At 37.3% G+C, this 20,448-nt stretch overlaps 1 protein-coding gene across 13 annotated transcripts in view; it reads left to right on the top strand.

Moving 5' to 3' along the window:
• Nucleotides 1-728: 728 nt before the first annotated feature.
• LOC108995674 (protein RRNAD1) overlaps nucleotides 729-20,448 on the top strand; it is a 61,085-nt gene continuing 41,365 nt past the window's right edge. For 7 of the 13 annotated variants that reach the window (XR_004800830.1, XR_004800829.1, XM_035687308.1 and 4 more), the window contains exons 1-5: nucleotides 729-910; nucleotides 995-1,090; nucleotides 1,507-1,590; nucleotides 3,564-3,638; nucleotides 3,782-3,862. Coding sequence is in view for 11 of the 13 variants with exons in the window: in XM_035687308.1 (XP_035543201.1) it covers nucleotides 785-910; nucleotides 995-1,090; nucleotides 1,507-1,590; nucleotides 3,564-3,638; nucleotides 3,782-3,862 (462 nt within the window). In the remaining 2 variants the exon portion in view is untranslated. Of the gene's footprint in view, nucleotides 911-994; nucleotides 1,128-1,298; nucleotides 1,368-1,506; nucleotides 1,638-3,563; nucleotides 3,639-3,781; nucleotides 3,863-20,448 lie in introns of those variants that run through there. The other 6 variants (XM_035687304.1, XM_035687310.1, XM_035687312.1 and 3 more) reach the window with 6 other exon arrangements.

Here is a 20,448-nt window from a genome sequence, read left to right as displayed (position 1 = left end):
CAAAATTAAAACAAAAGTCAAAGAAAACTTTAAAAATTTAATTTGTTATCATTAAGGTGTGGTTTAGATAGTGAGTTGAGATAAAAGTTGAATAAAATAATGTTAGAATATTATTTTTTAATATTATTATTATTTTGAGATTTGAAAAAATTGAGTTATTTATTATATTTTGTGTAAAAATTTAAAAAAATTAATGAGATGAAATACTTCTTATATCCAAACTAAGCCTAACTTTAATAGAAATTGTATATAAGGTGTTCGTGCAATGCACTAGTATATTGATAGTTATTATATAAGATAACTAAAGTGCTTACATGATATAATTTGAAAAATAAAATATTCAAATAGATAGATAAAACATACTTAATAAAATATTTACATAACATAATTTAATTTTAAAATTTAAATTATACAATTAAATCTTAGCACTTACACTATATCAATGACACAAATAGATTATAGAATAACTGGTTATATAATAAGGTAGTGCAACTATGTCACTTAGGTTTGATTATTGGGTGTGTTCTTAATGTAAATTATATATTTTTTCAAATATCTTTTAAATATTTTTAAAAAATAAAAAATAAAAAATAAAAAGTAAAAAATATTAATATATTCATAATTATTTATTTAACTATTAAATAAAAAATTTAAAAAATAAAATAAAATATATGAATAGTCACAAAATGAGGCGACCTAATATCATTTTCCTGTATAATAATCCAACTCACAATAATTGAGACGCAGTATCATCGGTTCCTCGTCTCAATCGTCTGTAACGACAATGAGCGGGACTTGCAAGTACTCGTGTGACACTGCTACACACACCCTCCAATGGATCAACGCCATCATCGACTTCCTCAGACCCTATGCCTTCTTGATACATAGTCACGTGGTCAATTTCTTCAAGGTCCCAAAATTTCCTTTTCATTTTCTGGGCGGCCGAATGGGGAGTCATTACCTATAATTGTGACAAAATTGATGATGTTACCAGGATAGACAATGGGAAGCTGTTGATAAAGAATGGATGGATTGCCTGAGGAAGGACCCTGTCGAAAATCTTCTGCTTATTCCTTCTGGAGTGGTCCAGGTCTGCTCTTCTTAATCGCAAATTTTCTTTTAGGAAGGTAATCTCATTTTAATTCATCGTTACAATTTTTTCAAATATCAATATAAAATATAATAAACAATTCAACTTTTTTAAATTTTAAAATAATAATAATATCAAAAAATATTTTTTTAACAATATTTTATATCCTCCACTCAACTCAATTCAACGTTCAAATGTTCAAATGCAGTCTCATCTTGACTGGCTGGCTTCCATTGGAACTATACCCATAGCCTATGCCATTGGTTCTTCTTTGTAGGTCTGATATATTTGCATGCATTCTTAGTTGTCTTCAATGATACGGATTAATTTATTGCCGTTGGTATACGCTGTTGGTTACAGCTAGTACCTGTGTTAATATGATAGTGTCATTTGATCATAACCCACATTGATGGTAGGATCACTGGCCTGTTTCACTGAAGGATTTTGTACTAAACTTGAGGTCTCTTGTCTTTCCAAGAGAGCCGGCGGACTTGCACATGGTATGGTGTTTTCAACCTGCTGCTGACATCTTACTTTGTGTAAACTTGTATGTATCTCTCTTTTGTATTTGCAATTTATTGGAGATCATGCTGTTTGATAGTCAGAGTCTAATTGTGCTTCCCGTGACAAAGGGTCAAGAACTACATTCAAAGATAAAAATCAACAACAATCATGAATAATCAGTTGAAAATGGAAAATGATTTGTAGATGGTGAGAGTTTGACACACCAATGTGAGATACTGGCATGTACATCCGATTTTGTAAATCGGATTAATCATATATTTGGTCCTTATCGCCAAACTTCTTTGTACAAAATGACATCTACTCTCATATATGTAAGAGGTGGAGTGTGGGATAATAGGTTCAATCTCATATGGTTAAGTTTGACAATATTTTTTTATTGTTCCCTTTTTTTTTTTCAAATCTTGTCATACCATTAAGTTATTATGTGTAAAGATTGCTAGTAGTGGTGTGGGTCATGGCATAATACTAGTTGTCAGTGCTAAAATTGAAAAAAATGAGTTGTTTCCTACTTTTCAAAGTATTTTGATGATGCCCAAGTATTGATGCTTTTCTATAATTAACTGCTTTGACAAATTCTCTCTTTGGCAAATTATAAGTAGTATACAGTGTAGTGTAGCATGGCCACACACCCACATAAACTCTCTCTTCCCCTCACTCCCTCCAACCATTTTGCATTTCTAGTTTTAGCGCTAGCGTCCGGGTCTCTTGTTGTTTGGTAGACGCTTTCATTGGTACCAAATTATTTCAAAACTGTAATAGTTTATGTATTGTGTCTTTCGCTTAAAATACATGAAGTTCCATCTTGTGAAGTGGTCTAGGCGTGTAAGGAACTGTATGGGAAGAAGAAATGCCCTACTTATAGTAGCCTTTCCCTCTTGGAATGAGTTCATCATACAAGGTGGGTTAGGGTGAGAATATCATTTTTCTTTAGCTGAGCTATTATGGGGAAATGGCTTACTCTCATGGGTTCTAGGTTACTATCCTAGCCCAATTTCTTCTCCACTCAATTCTAGACCCAATAATTCAAACCCTAGCATCCCTTAGGGTCCAAATCTCAAACTTCCTATGTGACCTCAATAAAATGGGTGAAAACCTAATAAATATCCAAAGCCGGGTTAGCTTCCTAAAATTAAAATCTTATCATGACATGGTTACCAATGGCTCACTAATTAACCAACATAAAATAATAACCAAAGTTCACACATGAAATAATAGCAATCACGGTAATAATGTTAATAATGATTCCCCAAATCATATAAGGGGTTACAAATTTATCTTACTTATTCAAAATATACATGAATTACTATTCAACTGGTTGGTTCACAGATTAACAAAGATTTTTAAGCTATTAGAGAGCATGATCTATTCTACCTTAATTAGTGAAAGAAGGCAGTGATGAATATTTAGAATACTACTTATCAAAAAGAATATCTAGAATACTGGATGTAACACCCCAAGGAAGGCCCAAGCCACATTTGGGCTATACTCTAAGAGGATTAGTCAACGGAATAGATGTCTTTAGAATCATTATAAAGAGCAAGAACTTCTCCGTTCCAAGTAATGTGGGATCCCATTTACCTCCTATACTCACTCTGTATGGGGTATCACACTTGATGTTGAGACAGAGAGAAAACCGCAAATTCTAGAATGTTTGCTTTTGTTTCTTTAATTTCCTCCACACATTGTATAAAATACTGTTAATGAAAGCATTATTCATTCTGTGAGAAGTAGAAAAGTTTGCCCATTTTGCTAACATTGTTAAGCTTTTGATACACTTATGTTTCATTGTTTTTTTTTGTTGGTAATAAAATTATCCTGGAAAGTGCAATTAAACACATAATTCAAGGGTTATGCTTAATTCTTCAATTTATTATTGTTCTTTTGCATATTTGTTGTTCCCTTTCATTGTCTTGACACATAACCTAGATAAGCTCTTGATTTCTGGCAGTCATTACCTGGCATGCACATGGTTTCAGTAAATAGCGTTCTTGCTCAGGGCATGAATATGAAGAAAAAACATGAAGTAGGCCACTGATTTACTCAGTTTCTTAATTTCATGTTTCATATTTTATGATTATTCTCACTTTTTCTGTGAATGTGGGTCCTTATATTATTCATGAAATCAACTTTGTTTTTTGATAAGTATGAAATCAACTTTGTTAACAGGTAGAAGTTCTTTCTGCTATTGTTAGTTCAATTGCTGACAGTGTAAGAGCTCATACCATTGTCGATGTTGGTGCTGGCCAGGTGTGCCCTCAATTTCTTCTCTTTCGTTTCCTCAAGAAGTTATATATGAGACTATCGTTATCTTCACGTCATCCTCACTTGTCTACTAGCTGTTTACTTGCATCTTAGTCTATAAAAGAAAAGAAAATGGGTTTCTTTGTAATCGGATGGTCATCTATTCTTTCACCTGTTATATGTTGATCCTGCATATATGCTTTGTGCCTCTGTGGATAAATTAAAAAATATTGAATTCTTTAATATCTTTCTTAATTGCCATTGTGCACATTATGTGTTACACATTTTCTTCTTAACAATGCGCCAGGTACAAAAGATTCACTTTCATAAAATTATCACTTTTATAAAATTAAAAGAGTTTGCAGAAGCATTTAGAAAATTTCTCAATTCTTTTTCTATCAAAAGTATAAAATAAAACCTCTAGACATGATCTAGGCCTCTTCCTCTTCTCCTTGAGCCAAGGCACGTCCTGCAGCCTCAAACCTCACTTTAAGCATCACTTGGGACAGCCACACATTTGAAACAAAAATGAGTCGAATACTCAGAACTACTTCATGCTGTAAACATATAAGAATAAAGGTTTTCAGCCATGCAGTCACATTCACATTCATGCACATTTATACATATATATATATATATAAATTCCTCAGTCATATAGTTCAGTTATACATTAGCATTCAATCACAATCAATCTCATAAAGCCTCATTATGCCTTAACATTCTTTCCTCTTTAACCTCATAAAGCCTCATTATGCCTTAACATTCTTTACTCTTTAACCTTATGGCCGGTACACATTGTTAACCCTCGTGTAGGATTATCTATCCTTGCGGTCATGGCTTTACCCATGACTAGCAGATAAGAACTTAGCCTCCTCAAGAATGGGTCATCACTAGGTGCACCGCCAGTGATACATTCCATCATTGTCATCCACCCCAACCTTATGGTACCGTTTTCACTACCACCCTTTATGGACTTGTCGCCAACCCAAAACCTCCAATGGCGACCATGGCCTCACCACTCATGATGGAGAGAACCAATTTGTCAGTATCTCTTTAGGCATCTTGTGATAGCAACAATGGAGCTGTTGAGGAGGTGTGAGATTTGTATGCAGAAGATGGTGTGGAGGAAATTATGGGTTTGCCGTTGGTGCCTTGTGAGGAGGAATATTTAGGGCCCGGTGTACAATTGGGAGCTGAGTTTGGGGAAGATGTTGTCCCTTGTTATCTCTTCCACCGATAAATAATATAGTTGGTTCATCATCGAATTGAGTTTTGCAAAAGGTTAATGAGATACAACAGTGTGTGGAGATTACATGTGGAGGATTTGACAACCAATTCATAGCACTGCTCACTACAATCGAGGCAAGTCGCTTACTTGAAACAAAATCAAGACATATAAGAAGAGCAGAGAGTTATAGCGTTTTACTTGGGCAATCAACTATGATGCTAAGGGAGCTAGTCCAAGTCGAGGGAGGACTACAGGGAGGGCAGGACCAATTGTATTATGAAGCCTTCCTCCGTTCTCGTAGGATCATTCAGATTACGTAGAATGATCCTCTTTAGCTTCTAAGGGAGTTTCGGGTGGAGTATTAGTTATGTGAGAAACAAGGGGTTAGGGTATTTATGGTGACTTGCTTTGCTTTGGGGAGGCGCGTTTTGTCCCAATCGGGCTTGGTGTAGATTGGATAGGGTTCTAATTTCTCCCTCTTGGGTGTTGTTCCTTATTATGGGCTTATTGTTCATTAAGGGCTTACTATTATGGGCTAGGTTTTTTTCTCTTGTATACATCTAGTGTATTTGGTTACATCTATTTTTATTATAAAATAAGTATTTTACCTCAAACAGTCAAACATGCATTTCAGTATATTTTCCTTTCCTTTCTTATATTTTATTCATTTGATATTAGTGATACTATCTATATATATATATATATATACACAGTCAGACATTCAGTCACTTCCGTTCATGCATCACATGTAATAATGCGGGTACGAGCATAGTTTGTCAATGAATGGCCTATGCACATATATCCTTAAATCATGTATTTATAGCATAGATTGCAAAAATGACATTTCTGTTTATAATAGGCAGTAAGAAGGGTATGAGCATATTCACTTACCTTGAGCCTTATGCAAAAATCACCTTTATGCAGAAAAACACCTTTCATGCAGTCATATCACATTCATGTCACTTGGCACCTACAATTAACTTGTCATTACGTCAATTTCCTTTTAAGGGCACCATTAAATTGAAGAGACTTAGAACTTCACTTAATAAGACTACCCATGACCTTCGACCTGTGATGTGTCCTCAAATAATTTCCATTTGACCTTGTAAATATTCAAATATCCAACTGCTGACTCTGCATCAAATCTTTAACCTATTTCAGCTTGTAGTTCATAAATCATTAACCTTGATAAAATAATAGTGACCACCTTTCTTTCGACCTTAAGCTCGTAAAATTCATCATAACCATCATTTGGGCGCACATATTCAAACTAGCCGTTAAAACCTCACAATAATTTATGTCCTTAAAATAAATATCCACATGACACCCAAAAATATCCTTTCACCAAAATGACTAAACCCTCATAGTTTTCACGTCCAAACGACTCATCCTAATGCCATAAATCCTAAAATCACATAAACTCCATAAATTGGTCTTGTAATATTTCCCATGCAAACTCGCATCGTCCATGCGAACATGAAATCTTGACCCATAAAATACACATTGTTAAGTGCATAATATCCACTTAAACCCTTTGACCTATGTATTTCTCCTTGCTTTTAAAAGAATAAAACCATGCAACATGAACCAAGTTCACCCAAACCTATCACCTATGACCTACATATCCATAAAATAACAATTATACATAAAACCACAACAAACTCTTGGGCCCAATGTATAACTTCAACTGATCACATACATAAAATCACAAGGCTGCACCTTAATAACCAATGCAACCCACCTATTCGTGTCCCAAGTCATGAACACCTATTGGTATAAACCTCAAACCAACCCATAATCTCATGACCTTAAATCCTCTACAAGTAACAACCCACATAGACATCAATCTTCCTATATATGCCAATACATAGTCACTGCAAGAGGGAGAGAGAGGGAGAGAGGGAGAGAGGGAGAGAGAGAGCTGATACTGATAGTTAAAGTGAGAGAGCCATACCATAACCTAGGACAATTGTAACCGAGGGTGTAGAGTGGTGGTTCACTGTTGTTTAAGGCTAGTCTGGTGGTGGTGAACGGTGGGGTACAACGGTGTGAGCCAAAGGAGAGGTATTGTGTAACGTGTGGGTGTAGACACGGTGTGAGGCTCTTGATTGGCTGCTTATGGCGGTGTAGGTACACGGGCTACATGGTGGTGGCTAAGGGCAGTGGTGCACTAAGGAGAGCTTCGGTGGTGCAGTGTGGCGCTCACTATCACTTCTCTAGATACACTGCTTGAAACCGAATGAGAAGGGGTGCTGTTTGACGATTGCTCCATTGCTAGTAACGGCAAGGCAAGGTTGATGCGTGAGGGAGATCATGTTGCGGCAACACTAGTAGAAGAAGAGGATGATATTTTTACGTGTATGGGGCTTGGTTTATGTGCACACGGGTTTGAGTGTGAGAGGAATCGAGTTTGGGCTTTTAAATGGTTTTGGGTCTTGGGCTGGTCCAATTTTTATACGCTTTGCCCATGGGTCCTAGAGTCTTACTTGGGTCCTTATTAAGGCTCTAATAAATGGGTTGGGCCATTTAAATGGCCCAAATATATTATAGGGCTTGCCTATAATTTCATTTGCTAATTCGCTTAGCAACCCTAATGGACCGATCTTAAATTTGAAAATGAGCCCAATTCGTCCAATAAATACTTTTTGGGCTTTTAAAAAAATTCTTGGGCCTAATACCAATTAAATAGGGGTCCACTTATTCCATAAATATCAAATGAGCTTTAATCCAATTATTGGCCCAATAAAACCCATTAATCCACCATAATAAATTTTGGGCACAAGACCTATTCAAAATTATTCGATAAACCTAAAGTGGGCGTCCTAAAAGTATTGGCCCATTAATTCCATCCAAAATCATCCACTAAACCTTAACAAGTCTTAAAATAAACTCTAAATTCCAAGCCAACCTTAATAAAGAATAGCTCGTGGGCTTATCCAATATGGACCATCAAACCTAATTTAGGCCCAATAAAATTATCCTTATTCCATCCTTATTAATATTGGATTGGGTTGTTACATTGGATAATATCATAATATTTTAAAAGATCCAAAACTATCCTAAGTTTGAAACACTTATTGATTGGACTAGGTTTTTTCGTAGAGATCTGGTCTGTCTGCTCATCCACGTCCTCATTACTTGAGACATTTAAAACATACAATGAATAAAATGAGCCAAGTTCCCATTAGATAATACAGCATACTTAGGTTTTATCTTTGAAAGCACTCTTGTTGTAACGTGGGTACACATTAGTACTCCAGTGCGTTATGGTTAGCTGTCCTTGTGACCACGGTTCCACCTGGGACTGACAAATGGAACCCAGTCCATTGAGATGGTCATCACCAAGTGCACCTAGAGAGCCACCCTGGCATTGCAATTCACCCATAATCATTTGGTACCATAACCTCATAACAATTTGACCCCTCATTTAACTCTCCATGCATTCATTCTTTCATTCCTTTGATTACTTTCCTTCTTTCATTTCATTTCCTCATCATCATCATTCATTTCATCAATAAAATAGTAATACATTAAACATGAAATAACATTCAATAAACATCCATTCCATCGTACATCATGCATTAAATTTATCATAAGGGTGCAATTGAAAGGGGCTACTAAAGGAAGGCCAATGCATATATAACATTAAAACTTTAATACATATATCATTTGCATTTTTATTTTTATTTTCTTTCATTTTCACTTACAAAACCATGAAAAGGTAGGAAGATAATATATTTACCTGGTAATCCATGAAATTCCATCACTTCATGCAGTTTATTCATTCTTGTGTCAGATGACACCTACATTCACATATATATCATTACGTCAATTCCTATTCAAGTGCTTAATTAAAAATAAAATTCTGACTTACTTAAAGAATTTACCCTTGACATGTTAAACCTTCACTTTCACGTGGTTTTTAGCATTCATGAACTCTTTTCACTTAAGCCCATGCCATCATTCAATTAACCCTCCATACATCTAAGCAATCCTAGCCTTAACTCTGAAGCTTGTAGCATCCTTCATTAAATACATTATTATAAACATCCAAGACTTCATAACTTATATCTTATAGGTGCTCTTAAACATTTAATTACAACACTTCGCCAACTATCGTTCATGTGGTGTAATGAATGGTGTTTATTACACTTTGCCAACTATCATTCCTTTGTGCTTGATGTGTTGTTTATGGCTAGAGAGGAATGAGAGATGTTTTGAAGATAAAGAATGGTTGCTGGAAGGAATTTTTTTTCAAAAATTTATGTTTTCAGGCTAAGGCTATTGTAATGAATGGTGAAGATATTCTGGATTTATTTTAGTCTGTTCTGTCTTTTTAGCTAGTGCATGTAGGTATTTCCTCTTGTATACCTCTTGTGTACTTGGGTGATGCCTATTCTTGATAATAAAACTCTTATTAATTATAAAAAAAAACTATCGTTCATAACCTCAAATATTTCGTGCACATCAATATTAATGATAAACCAAGTGGTTCAACTTACATCACTACCCATAACCATACGATTTTCCTAGACAAGCCTCCATTCTCCATTCACTACACATTCTTAACTTCAAGGTCATAACCAAGGACCCCTTAAGGCCACACATTTCCAACTCATTACATTCAAATCCATGGCCCTATACATCACTAGCATCATTCCAATACAGCATCATTCCAGTTCTAATGCTCAATTGAGTGTCTATATTTTAACACTTCTATTACATCATCCAACATGAACCATATACAATATATACAGCACAATACTATTGATTAATATAAAATACATTACAACATCATCCATGCCTTACAAATCAATCCAAATTCAATGCACAAAAATCCTTCAATTCATACACAATTTAGCACAAAACTACATTACATATATCAAACCAAACTTCATTCATCTTCTCAAAACCCTTCTCCCATTCATACTCAATTTGCCCCCTCTAACATACATGCAACTTCAACCCATTTCATACTATTAGAACCCATTCATATTTTCAAATTACACTTCCAGTTCTTGATCATAACACCACATTCTAACTCCTCCATAACATCACTCAATACCAACCATATATAACGTATACAACACAATCCATTTAATTTACCCAACATACAATAGACTAAAACACAAGTAAAAGGTTTCTTAAGCTCTACCCGTGACTCCTATATCCAAGCAAGTCTCAAAAATATTTGGTATGAAGGTTAAAGGGGCTGTACCAAGACTGCCATATACTGAACTGATATGAAGGACTTGAGGGAATTTGATTGGCAGCTTCCATGTGGGTTGGCGGTTTACAGTAGCAAGAGATAGGCTATTGGATCGTCTCTTGTGGTGGCTGAAACAACCAGAGGGTTTGGTGTTCGGTGCAAGAAGATGGTGGAGTAAATTTGTAAAACCCCTTCCCTTAGGTTAGGAATATTACTAACATTCATAACATGATGCCCGGTGAAGAGATTCGAAATCTTGAAAAGTACCTCATTTATTGGGAAGCATCAAAAACATTAAAATTGAACTGAACATAATTGTCTTGAAATTGAACGTAAAGTAAAAAGAACATAACCTAGTCCTATGAATGACTTTTCTTCAAATAACATAATAGAAATCTAATTCTTGTGTGGATAACACTGGTTCCTTTCTAAGTCTTTGTACTAGATCTACTCTTGGCCATCCGGCTTTGCTTTATCATAATCACTATTTGTGAGAATTAAACATAGAAGAAAACAGAAAAATAAATAAAAACGAGTCGAATACTCAATAAGTAGCACATCATACTGTAAATATGACTCAGCTTAGCATAGACTTAATTTTTGAAGACTCTTCATAACATACATAGTTCATCATAGATTCACAATCATACCGTAAACATAACTTAATTTAACATAGGCTTAATTTCTGAAAAACTTTACATACATACATATATCTTCACAGATTCACATAGCATATCTATTCATCATTAAAATGAGCGGAATCAGACATAGTCATGGCAAACATGAAACATGATTGTATAAATGACTGACTACATGTGCTTTCTAACAATCATACATGACTTGTTCATTTTGTTTTTCACTTTTTACATATGGTGAACCACGCTGGAGTCCATGACACCGCATAACTTATCTTGTAGTGAAACACGCTTGAGTCCGTGTTTCACTTAATCTTGCATAACTTTTCATAACATAGAGTGAAACATGTTTGAGTCCGTGATTCACTTAACTTGCATAATTTGTCATAACATGGAGTGAAACACACATGAATCCATGTTTCACTTAACTTTGCATATCTTGTCATAACATGGAGTGAAACATGCTTGAGTCCGTGCTTCACTTAACTTGTATATCGTGTCATAACATAGAGTGAAACACGCTTGTGTCCGTGTTTCACTTAACTTGTGGTGAACCACGCTTGGGTTCGTGGCATCGCTTATCATCACTTGTAGTGAACACGCTTGGGTCTGTGTTACTTTAAAGCATCAACTTTATTGGACTTTCATGGACTTTTCTAGCATGGCATATTCTTGTACATGACATAGCATAACATGGCATGACACAACATGATCTAAGCAGAACTTTCCATGGCATACATGATCTGAGTACTACATGAACATTACATGACATAAATGATCTAAATACTTCAAGACATTACATAGCATACATGATTTAATCACTAGAATATTGCATGACATACTCTTATACATGACATAGCATAACATGGCATGGCATAATAGGGTCTAAGCATAACATTCCATGAACATTACATGATATACATGATCTAAATACTTTATGACATTACATAGCATACATGATCTAATTACTGCATGAACATTTCATGACATACGTGATCTAACTACTACATGAACATTACATGGTATACATGACTTGAATACTACGTGAACATTACATGGCATTCATGTGATTTTAATAACATTCAATCCGTCAAACAACAATCCATACATACATAGACTCACTTACAAGCATATTGTCATAATTAATCGAAGATCGTAAAAGGGATCTAACCTCGGCTTGGCTTGTAGCGTAGCGTAGATAACATCACATTTTTCATACACTTATAACATTTACAGTATACATACAATTATATGATCATCCTACTTACCTCTTAGCGTTGCTTCCGCAATATCACTTCGTAGCTCATGACCTATACGAGGTACTAGACGTTATTAAACTTTTAGAAAATGTGTTGTAGCATTCTACCCCATTGAACACATATCATGAACTTTAATCTAATAAGGTCTTCAACTATATACTGAATTCAATAATTACTAATATCATATAATAATAATGTCATATCTGGTCCTTCAAATATAATTTAGTATGGGATATATTTTAACTATTCTATAAAGTTACAGTGGAAATGTTTGAGTCATAAAATAGACTTAATAATACTTAATATTAAAACTCTTGTAGGCCATTACTGTAATAAAATCTTAATTTAATACTTATAACATATATTCTGTAAAAATAGAGTTTCTAGGCTAATATCTTTATTTTATTTAAAAATTAAGCCCAACTTAACATAAAAAATACCCAGCAAGGGGTCAGCCCAATTAAAAGTTAAATTCCACAAGATAATCAGCCACTTAAACATTGGGCATCAAGGTGATGGGTAAAGGCCCAACGGCCCATCTCTAATTTAAAGACGTAAGAACAATCTGGAATCAAAAGAATCTGAAAAATAAAAGGTGCATGCGACAGACCCAGAATTATACAATTAAAAGTGGGTTGCCACGTGCATGGTTGGAAGGGTATTTTTGTAATGTTGTAAACTTATGGGTATATTACGGGAAGACCAAAAACAAGAAAAGAAGTCTGCTTGTCTGCACAGAACAATGGAGAGACTAGGAAATCGTGCGATAACAGGGGACTCACTGAGAGAAGAAGAACCAACTGCGATGGTGGGTCTGGGTGATTGGCTGGGAGTCACGGGGACGCAACCAGAGGGTCCCTCTGAATATGGTGGTGCGACACCGAGAGAGAGAGAGTGGGTTTAGAGAGAGAAACGTTGTCAAACGGGAAAATCAATGAGGAGGGAAGGAAGGTTCCGGCATGGGCTTACTGGGAAGATGCGGGTTCGACGGGAAACAATTGGCCGGCAATTTTTGTGTTGTCTGAGAGGTGGTTTGACGTCCCTTGAGGTGGCTGGCGACAGCATCACAAGTACATGGCCAGTGAATCACTGCTGATAAAGAGGGAGAGAGAAAATAGTGGGGAAAAGAAGAGGCTTACTGTCGGTGTGTTCAGTGGTGGGTTCTGGCGAGTTGACTGCTTGGTTGCTGAGAGGGTGACTATGGTGGTTGTTGGGAAGTGGTTTCTCGGTTTCTACTATGTAGCTATGGTTTGAAGCGTGGGGGGAAATTTTGATTTCTTTAGGGGTTCTGGCCGTGAGATATTGTGGGTTTATTGATGGGAATATTGTGAAGGAGGAAGAGAGGATTTATAGAATGATTTTTGACGTGAGTTGGTCTCCCATTAGGAAACTATTCCAACTAGGAGATAAACACTAGGCATACGGCTTGAAGGGTGGAAGAATCCCACGAAAACACGGACTCTATCTCAACAGATCCAATAATAATCATAACCTTAATAATAATAATAATAATAATTTTAAATTCTAACTCTTAGTTTTAGGACCCGTATGTTACAAAATGTCAACGAATAGCTTTGCTGTTCATAATTCCTTCCTTATTTCTCCATTTAACAGTAGATTATTCTTTTGTACAATTAGCATATCAGTTGACAGATTATAGTTTCCATGTATAGGGTTAGAATTATGTGGGCATTTATTTCTTTCTATGTAGAGCATTTATTTGTAAAGTCTATATATTGAAAAACACCCTCAAGGCCAAGGCAGATTTTCGGCCATATTCAAACACTTTGACATGGTATCAAGAGCTGTCTCTTAGTTTTTCTTGCTTTCTTTGATTTTTTTTTTTTTTTTTTTTTTTCGGGACTTTCGACATTTGTGTTTCTGGTTTGGTGATTTCGGCACTTCTGTGGTTGGGTGGCTGTCGACACAGCCCTCTCTTGGTAATTTTGGCACTTCTGCGGCTGTCGAAGCAGCCTTTGGTGGTGATTCCGGCGTCTCTGTGTGTTCGTGGCTATTGGAGCAACCCTTTGGTGGTGATTCCTGCTTTCTGCGACATTACTCTGGTTCCTATAGTGCCACTTGCTTCTTGCTTCCTCTCGCAGACATGATCACAGGTCTTGAGTTCTCTCTTTGTTTTGGTCTCTTTTGGTTATTTTTGTCTTGCTTTGTCTCGGGTTTCACTTATTTGCTATGGGCACCGCACGTGTATGTCAAGTTTACGGGAAAAGATACTCTACCTGGGCATTTCAGTTTGAATTTTTCCTCAAGGGAAAAGATATTTGGGGCCATATTGATGGCAGGGATGCCGCACCACCATCCAACACTGACAAATCCAAGGATCCAGTGTCTTATTCTTCATGGGCTGTGCTTAATGCTCGAGTCATGTCTTGGCTTCTTGGTTTGGTGGAACCACATATTGTCACCAACTTGCTGCCTCATCGCTCTGCTCAATCCATGTGGAATTACTTGAAGAAGGTTTATTATCAAGATAACAATGCTTTTCGTTTTCAATTAGAGCATGTGATTGCCATTTTTCAACATGGCAGTCTTTCGATCCAAGACTACTACTCAGCATTTCTGACTCTTTGGAATGAATATACAAATCTGGTCATAGCGGATGTTCTTGTTGCTTCACTTTCAACTATTCAGGATCTTCACGAGACTAGTCGGCGTGATCAGTTTCTTATGAAACTACGCCCAGAATATGAATCTGTTCGCTCCTCTCTGCTGAATAGATCTCCTGTTCCTTCTCTAGATGTTTGTTTTGGTGAGTTATTTCGCAAAGAACAACGTTTCAGTACTCAAGCTATTCTGGAGCAATCCCATGGCAGTTCAGGGTCAGCAATCGTGGCTTATGCTGCCCAAGGACCTGGATCGCCTATGCCTTCCAAAAACTTGTAGTGTTTTTGCTGCAAGGAATAGGGGCATCTCGCTGCCCATTGTCTCAAAAAAATTTCTGCTCTTATTGCAAGAAAAAGGGTCACATTATCAAGGAATGTCACATCCTCCCCCAGAATCGTCAAGCTCAAGCATTTCAGACTTCTGTCATTGTACCTCCAACAACACTTTCCGTAGCACATACCCCTTCTCTGGGTGATTCCTCTGTTACTGCCCCTCCTTTAGTGAATTACTGCACACCCAAAATGGTGCAGCAGATGCTAGTTTCGACATTCTCAGTAATGGGGTTTCAAGGTAAAAATTCTATTAAACTATGGTATGTGGACTCGGTGGTCTCTAATCACATGACAAATAATCCCACTGCTCAGTGTCATGTTAGGCCCTATGCTGGAAAATCTGTTATTCAAATTGCCAATGGCAGTTCCTTGCCAATAGCTGCTATTGGAGATGTCTCTTCTAAGTTCACTAATGTGTTTCTTGCTCCTCAACTTTCCACGAATCTGATTTCCGTTGGTTAGTTAGTCAATAACAATTGTGCTATTAATTTTTTTGGTGATGGTTGTGTTGTGCAAGACCAGGTAACGGGGAGGCCGATCGCAAAGGACCTAAGGTGGGGCGATTGTTTCCACTATTTTTTCCTGTTCCAGCACTTTCTCCAGTTCCTCCGATTTTGTCTTTTGCTTGTAATAATGTTCTAAATCTTAGTATGATGTGGCATCGTCTTTTAGGCCATCCCAATATTCAGATTTTATCTCATGTATTGAACTCTGGTTTGCTGGTAATAAAGAACGGTATTCTTCCTCTCGAGTGTGCTTCTTGCAAGCTTGGTAAAAGCAAAATTCTTCCCTTTTCTTTGCATGCTAGTAGAGCTTCTCACTACTTTGATCTTATCCATAGTGATGTTTAGGGATCATCGCCTTTTAGTTCACATGAAAAATTTAAATATTATGTGACTTTTATTGATGATCATAGCAGATTCACTTGGGTATACTTTCTTCGCACTAAATCTGAGATCTTTCGTACTTTCACTGTGTTTTTAGCGCATGTTGAAAATCAATTTTCTGCTTCTATCAAGAAATTATGTACAGATTCCGGTGGTGAATAATTGTCTAATTAGTTTCACGAGTTCTTGGCTTCTAAAGGTATTATTCATTAACGTTTGTGTCTAGCTACTCCACAACAAAATGGAGTAGCCGAACGCAAAAATCGTCATATTCTGGATGTGGTACATACTCTCTTGTTAGAATCTTTTGTTCCCTCCATGTTCTGGGTCGAGGCTATGAAAACTGCTACTCATTTGATTAATCGTTTACCTTCCCAAGTCTTACAGATGGAGTCTCCCTATTTTTGCCTGTTTGCTAAGCAACCTAGTTACGATAGTCTTTGTACCTTTGATTGTGTACGCTTTGTCCATTTACCTCCTCACGAGCGACATAAATTATCTGCTCAAGCTGTTAGATGCGCGTTCTTGGGATATAATGTGTGTCAAAAGAGATTTGTTTGCTATGATCCTACGTTCCATCGCACACGTATTTTTTGGAATGTTATTTTCTTTGAAAATCAACATTTATTTCTTGTGTCTTCTTTGCCCTTCTCTTCTACCGTCATCCTCCCCTCCTTTGAGCAGTAGTTCTCAGATCTTTATCCAGTCAATTCTCGCTTTAAACCATGTATTGTGTATACAAGATGTCCTCGTCCACAGTCCCATCCGATGGCTCACCCAATATCTGATCCTGCCATGCTCCAGATCCAGTCAGTTGCAACACCTCCAACACCTATGGTACGTCGCTCTCCTCGAGTTTCTGTACCTCCAGATCGGTATGAGTTTCCTTCTTCCAGTTCTGGCCATTCTATTTCAACTCTTACTACTACATTGTCCAATTTTGATATTCCCACATCCTACTCACAAGCTGTCAAGCATGAATGTTGGCGACAAGCTATGCATGAAGCAATCACCGCTCTAGAGGCCAATCACACATGGGACGTTGAGCCTTGTTCTCCTACCTCCTTTGGGATGCAAATGGGTTTACTCAGTCGAGGTCCGATCTAATGGGAGTTTGGATCGTTACAAAGCTTGGCTCATTGCACTTGGGAATAATCGAGAATATGGTGTCAATTACGAAGAGACCTTTGCTCCTGTGGCTAAGATGACTACCGTTCGTACTATTCTCGCTCTTGCTGCTTCCAATGATTGGCCACTACATCAGATGGATGTCAAGAATGCATTTCTTCACGGGGATTTTAACGAGTGCATTTATATGAAGCCACTCCCAAGATTGTTTTCCTCTCCAAATCAACATGTGTGTAAGTTTCCTCGCTCTCTTTATGGTCTCAAACAAGCTTCGAGGGCATGGTTCGATAAATTTCGAACTACTTTATTACAATTTTCATTCAAGCAGAGCAAGCATGACTCTTCCTTGTTTCTTCGAAAATCAGATATGGGTATTGTTGTCCTTTTGGTTTATGTTGATGATATTGTGATCACTGGTTCCGATTCTACTTGACTTGGCCAGCTCAAGACTCATCTCTCAGAGTCCTTTCATATGAGAGATCTTAGGCCTCTCACATACTTTCTTGGTCTTGAGGTGCATCGTAGTCCATCTTGTATTTCACTCAATCAACATAAGTATGCTAATGACATGGTGGCTACAACTGGACTAAAAGGAGGCCACTTCTGGTGATACTCCCATGGAATTGAATGTCAAGCTTCGCAAAGAGGAGGGTGACTTATTTGCTTATCCAAGTTTATACCGGAAGTTGATGGGTAGCCTTGTCTACCTCACCATTATTAGACTGGACATTTCCTTTGCTGTACAACAAGTCAACCAGTTTTTTCAGACTCCTCGTCATCTTCATTTGGCTGTTGTTTGTAGGCTTATACACTATGTTCAGGGCACTTCTGCCGTAGCTTATTCTTCCCTGCAGGCACTTCACCTAGCCTTGCTGCTTGTAGTGACGCTAACTGGGCTGGCTGTGCTGATACACGTCACTCTATCACTGGTTGGTGTGTGTTCTTAGGTGACATGTTGATCTCCTGGAAGAGTAAGAAGCAAGAAAGAGTCTCTAAGTCATCTACAGAATCTGAGTATCGGGCGATGTCTCTTGCTTGTTCCGAAATTATTTGGCTTCGCGGTTTGCTTGTTGAGTTAGACTTCTCTTAGACCGATCCTACCCCTTTACATGTAGATAATACAAGTGCAATTTAGATCACGACCATCCTGTCTATCATGAGCACACAAAGCATATTGAAGTTGATTGTCACTGAAGCCTTTGAAGCTTGTGTTTTTACTCTTCCACATGTTTCCACTGAACTACAACTCGCTGATATCTTCACCAAAGCTCTCACTCGCCATTGCCATTGCTTCTTACGTAGCAAATTGATGCTTGTTGATCAACCCATATCAATTTGAGGGGGGCTGTCAACGGAGAGCTTTGCTGTTCATAATTCCTTTCTTATTTCTCCATTTAACGGCAGATTATTCTTTTGTACAGTTAGCATATCAGTTGAGAGATTATAGTTTCCATGTATAGGGCTAGAATCATGTGGGCATTTATTTCTTTCTATGTAGAGCATTTATTTGTGAAGTCTATATAATGAAAAACACCCTCAAGGCCAAGGCAGATTTTCGGCCATATTCAAACACTTCGACAGTAAACACATAGGAAAAGGAGGAGAAACTTGCTGTGTGTGGTGGGAGAGCAAGCTTGCACTCGATGGTTGCTGGCCATGTTTCCTGTGGTGTAAAGGAGGCACTTTGTTGCTGGTTCTGTTGGCTGGTCGTGTGAGGGAGTGGCTGGGGCTGTGGGTGATGTCTGACGAGGAAGAACTGCCAGTCAGCAGTTTCTGTGCTCAATGGGGTTGACTTTAGACTTGCGGGTTGTGGCTGAGTGTTGGATTTAAAGGAAAGATGCTTCCGGTGTGGTCTGGGTGCTACACGGCAGTTTCCGTGGTGCAGTGGTGGCTATGTTGAGTCATTGACTGTGGCAGCTGCTGAGAAACATCGAAGAAAACAGAGGGAGTAGAGACTGTGGACCTCCAGAGTGAGAGAAAACCAGTGGCTTGGCTCAATTAAAATAATTTACTGAAATGAAAAACGAGGCTTATGGTCCGTGGCTTAAAAATATGCTACTTGACCAACCTTAGAGGAGTCAGGTCGGTTGGTCACACTTGCACACTTCCAACATACATGGCATACAAAACTTATCAACAGGTACATGGCATATCCAACAATTAGTACACCAACATCTCAACCAAATAAATATCATGTTTTTCTTTCACTTGCTTTATGGCCAACACATATTAACACTTGTGTGTGAGGTTGTGCACCTGTCTCATAGCATGTAGCCACTGGGGAGATCTCTAGACTGCTAGTAAATCAACTCATCTCAGGTGTACCACACCTTTAATCGTACTTCCCTGTGGCTTGCACACCCACCTCTCTCTTTCCTTTGTACCATGCATCTCTTATAGCTATCGTGTTAATGCTTAAGGCATCCATTCATACAACATAGCTTTTATCTTGCCTTTATAAGATTTTTATGACATCTATATTAACATGAGTCCCATAACATTCATATCAAACATTGCATGGTATTTTGTGGCATAAACTCAATCGTGGTAATAAGTATTACACACATCATATCATGACATTCACAATTCATTTACATGATATCGTATCAATCACAATTCACTTATATCATATCCATACAATAGGTACATAAAAAGGGACTTTCAATGAAAGGGAAATTACATAGCATAATAATCAAACAACACTCTCATGAAAACTGTAACATTTTACAATACTCAACAAAAGGAATCATCATACTACTTGCCACGTGCAATCCAGCTTGTAGTCAAGACACCTCCTTTGCAACCTGGGGAAAACACTTATAATATTTATTAACAATTATTTTCCTTTGTACTGGTGTTTGAACCCTTCTATACATACTTTTTTACACATGGACAGGTCTTGTATTTTTTACTTAACACGTGCTTTTTAAGAAAAATAACCCTTTTATTCATGAATGATCACACTAGACAATTTAATGTAACTACTGTCAGGACTTGGTGTAAATTCTAGGTTTTACACCCTCCAATCCTAAGTTACCACCTCATTGTTCTACCACTTTTATTATAGGCAAAACCTCATTTTAAAACCATGAAGTTGTTGTAAAGTGTTGGCTTGTGCATGTTGTCAAACCAATAATGCATCCGTGGAGTTTAACTTACCATAATTTCTAAGTCCAAAACTAGTTCAATTTTAGTTATTGAAGAGATGACTCATTGTGGCTTAAGCCATGGCCTTTAAAGACATAGTAGGATTCCTTATGAAGGCCTAACAGCAGCCTTTAATGTCTATGGC

This window comes from Juglans regia, chromosome 2, assembly GCF_001411555.2.
Source record: "Juglans regia cultivar Chandler chromosome 2, Walnut 2.0, whole genome shotgun sequence".
Lineage (NCBI taxonomy): Eukaryota > Viridiplantae > Streptophyta > Magnoliopsida > Fagales > Juglandaceae > Juglans > Juglans regia.
Note: the sequence above shows the minus strand (reverse complement) of the source record. Positions and strands in the feature narration are given on the sequence as shown.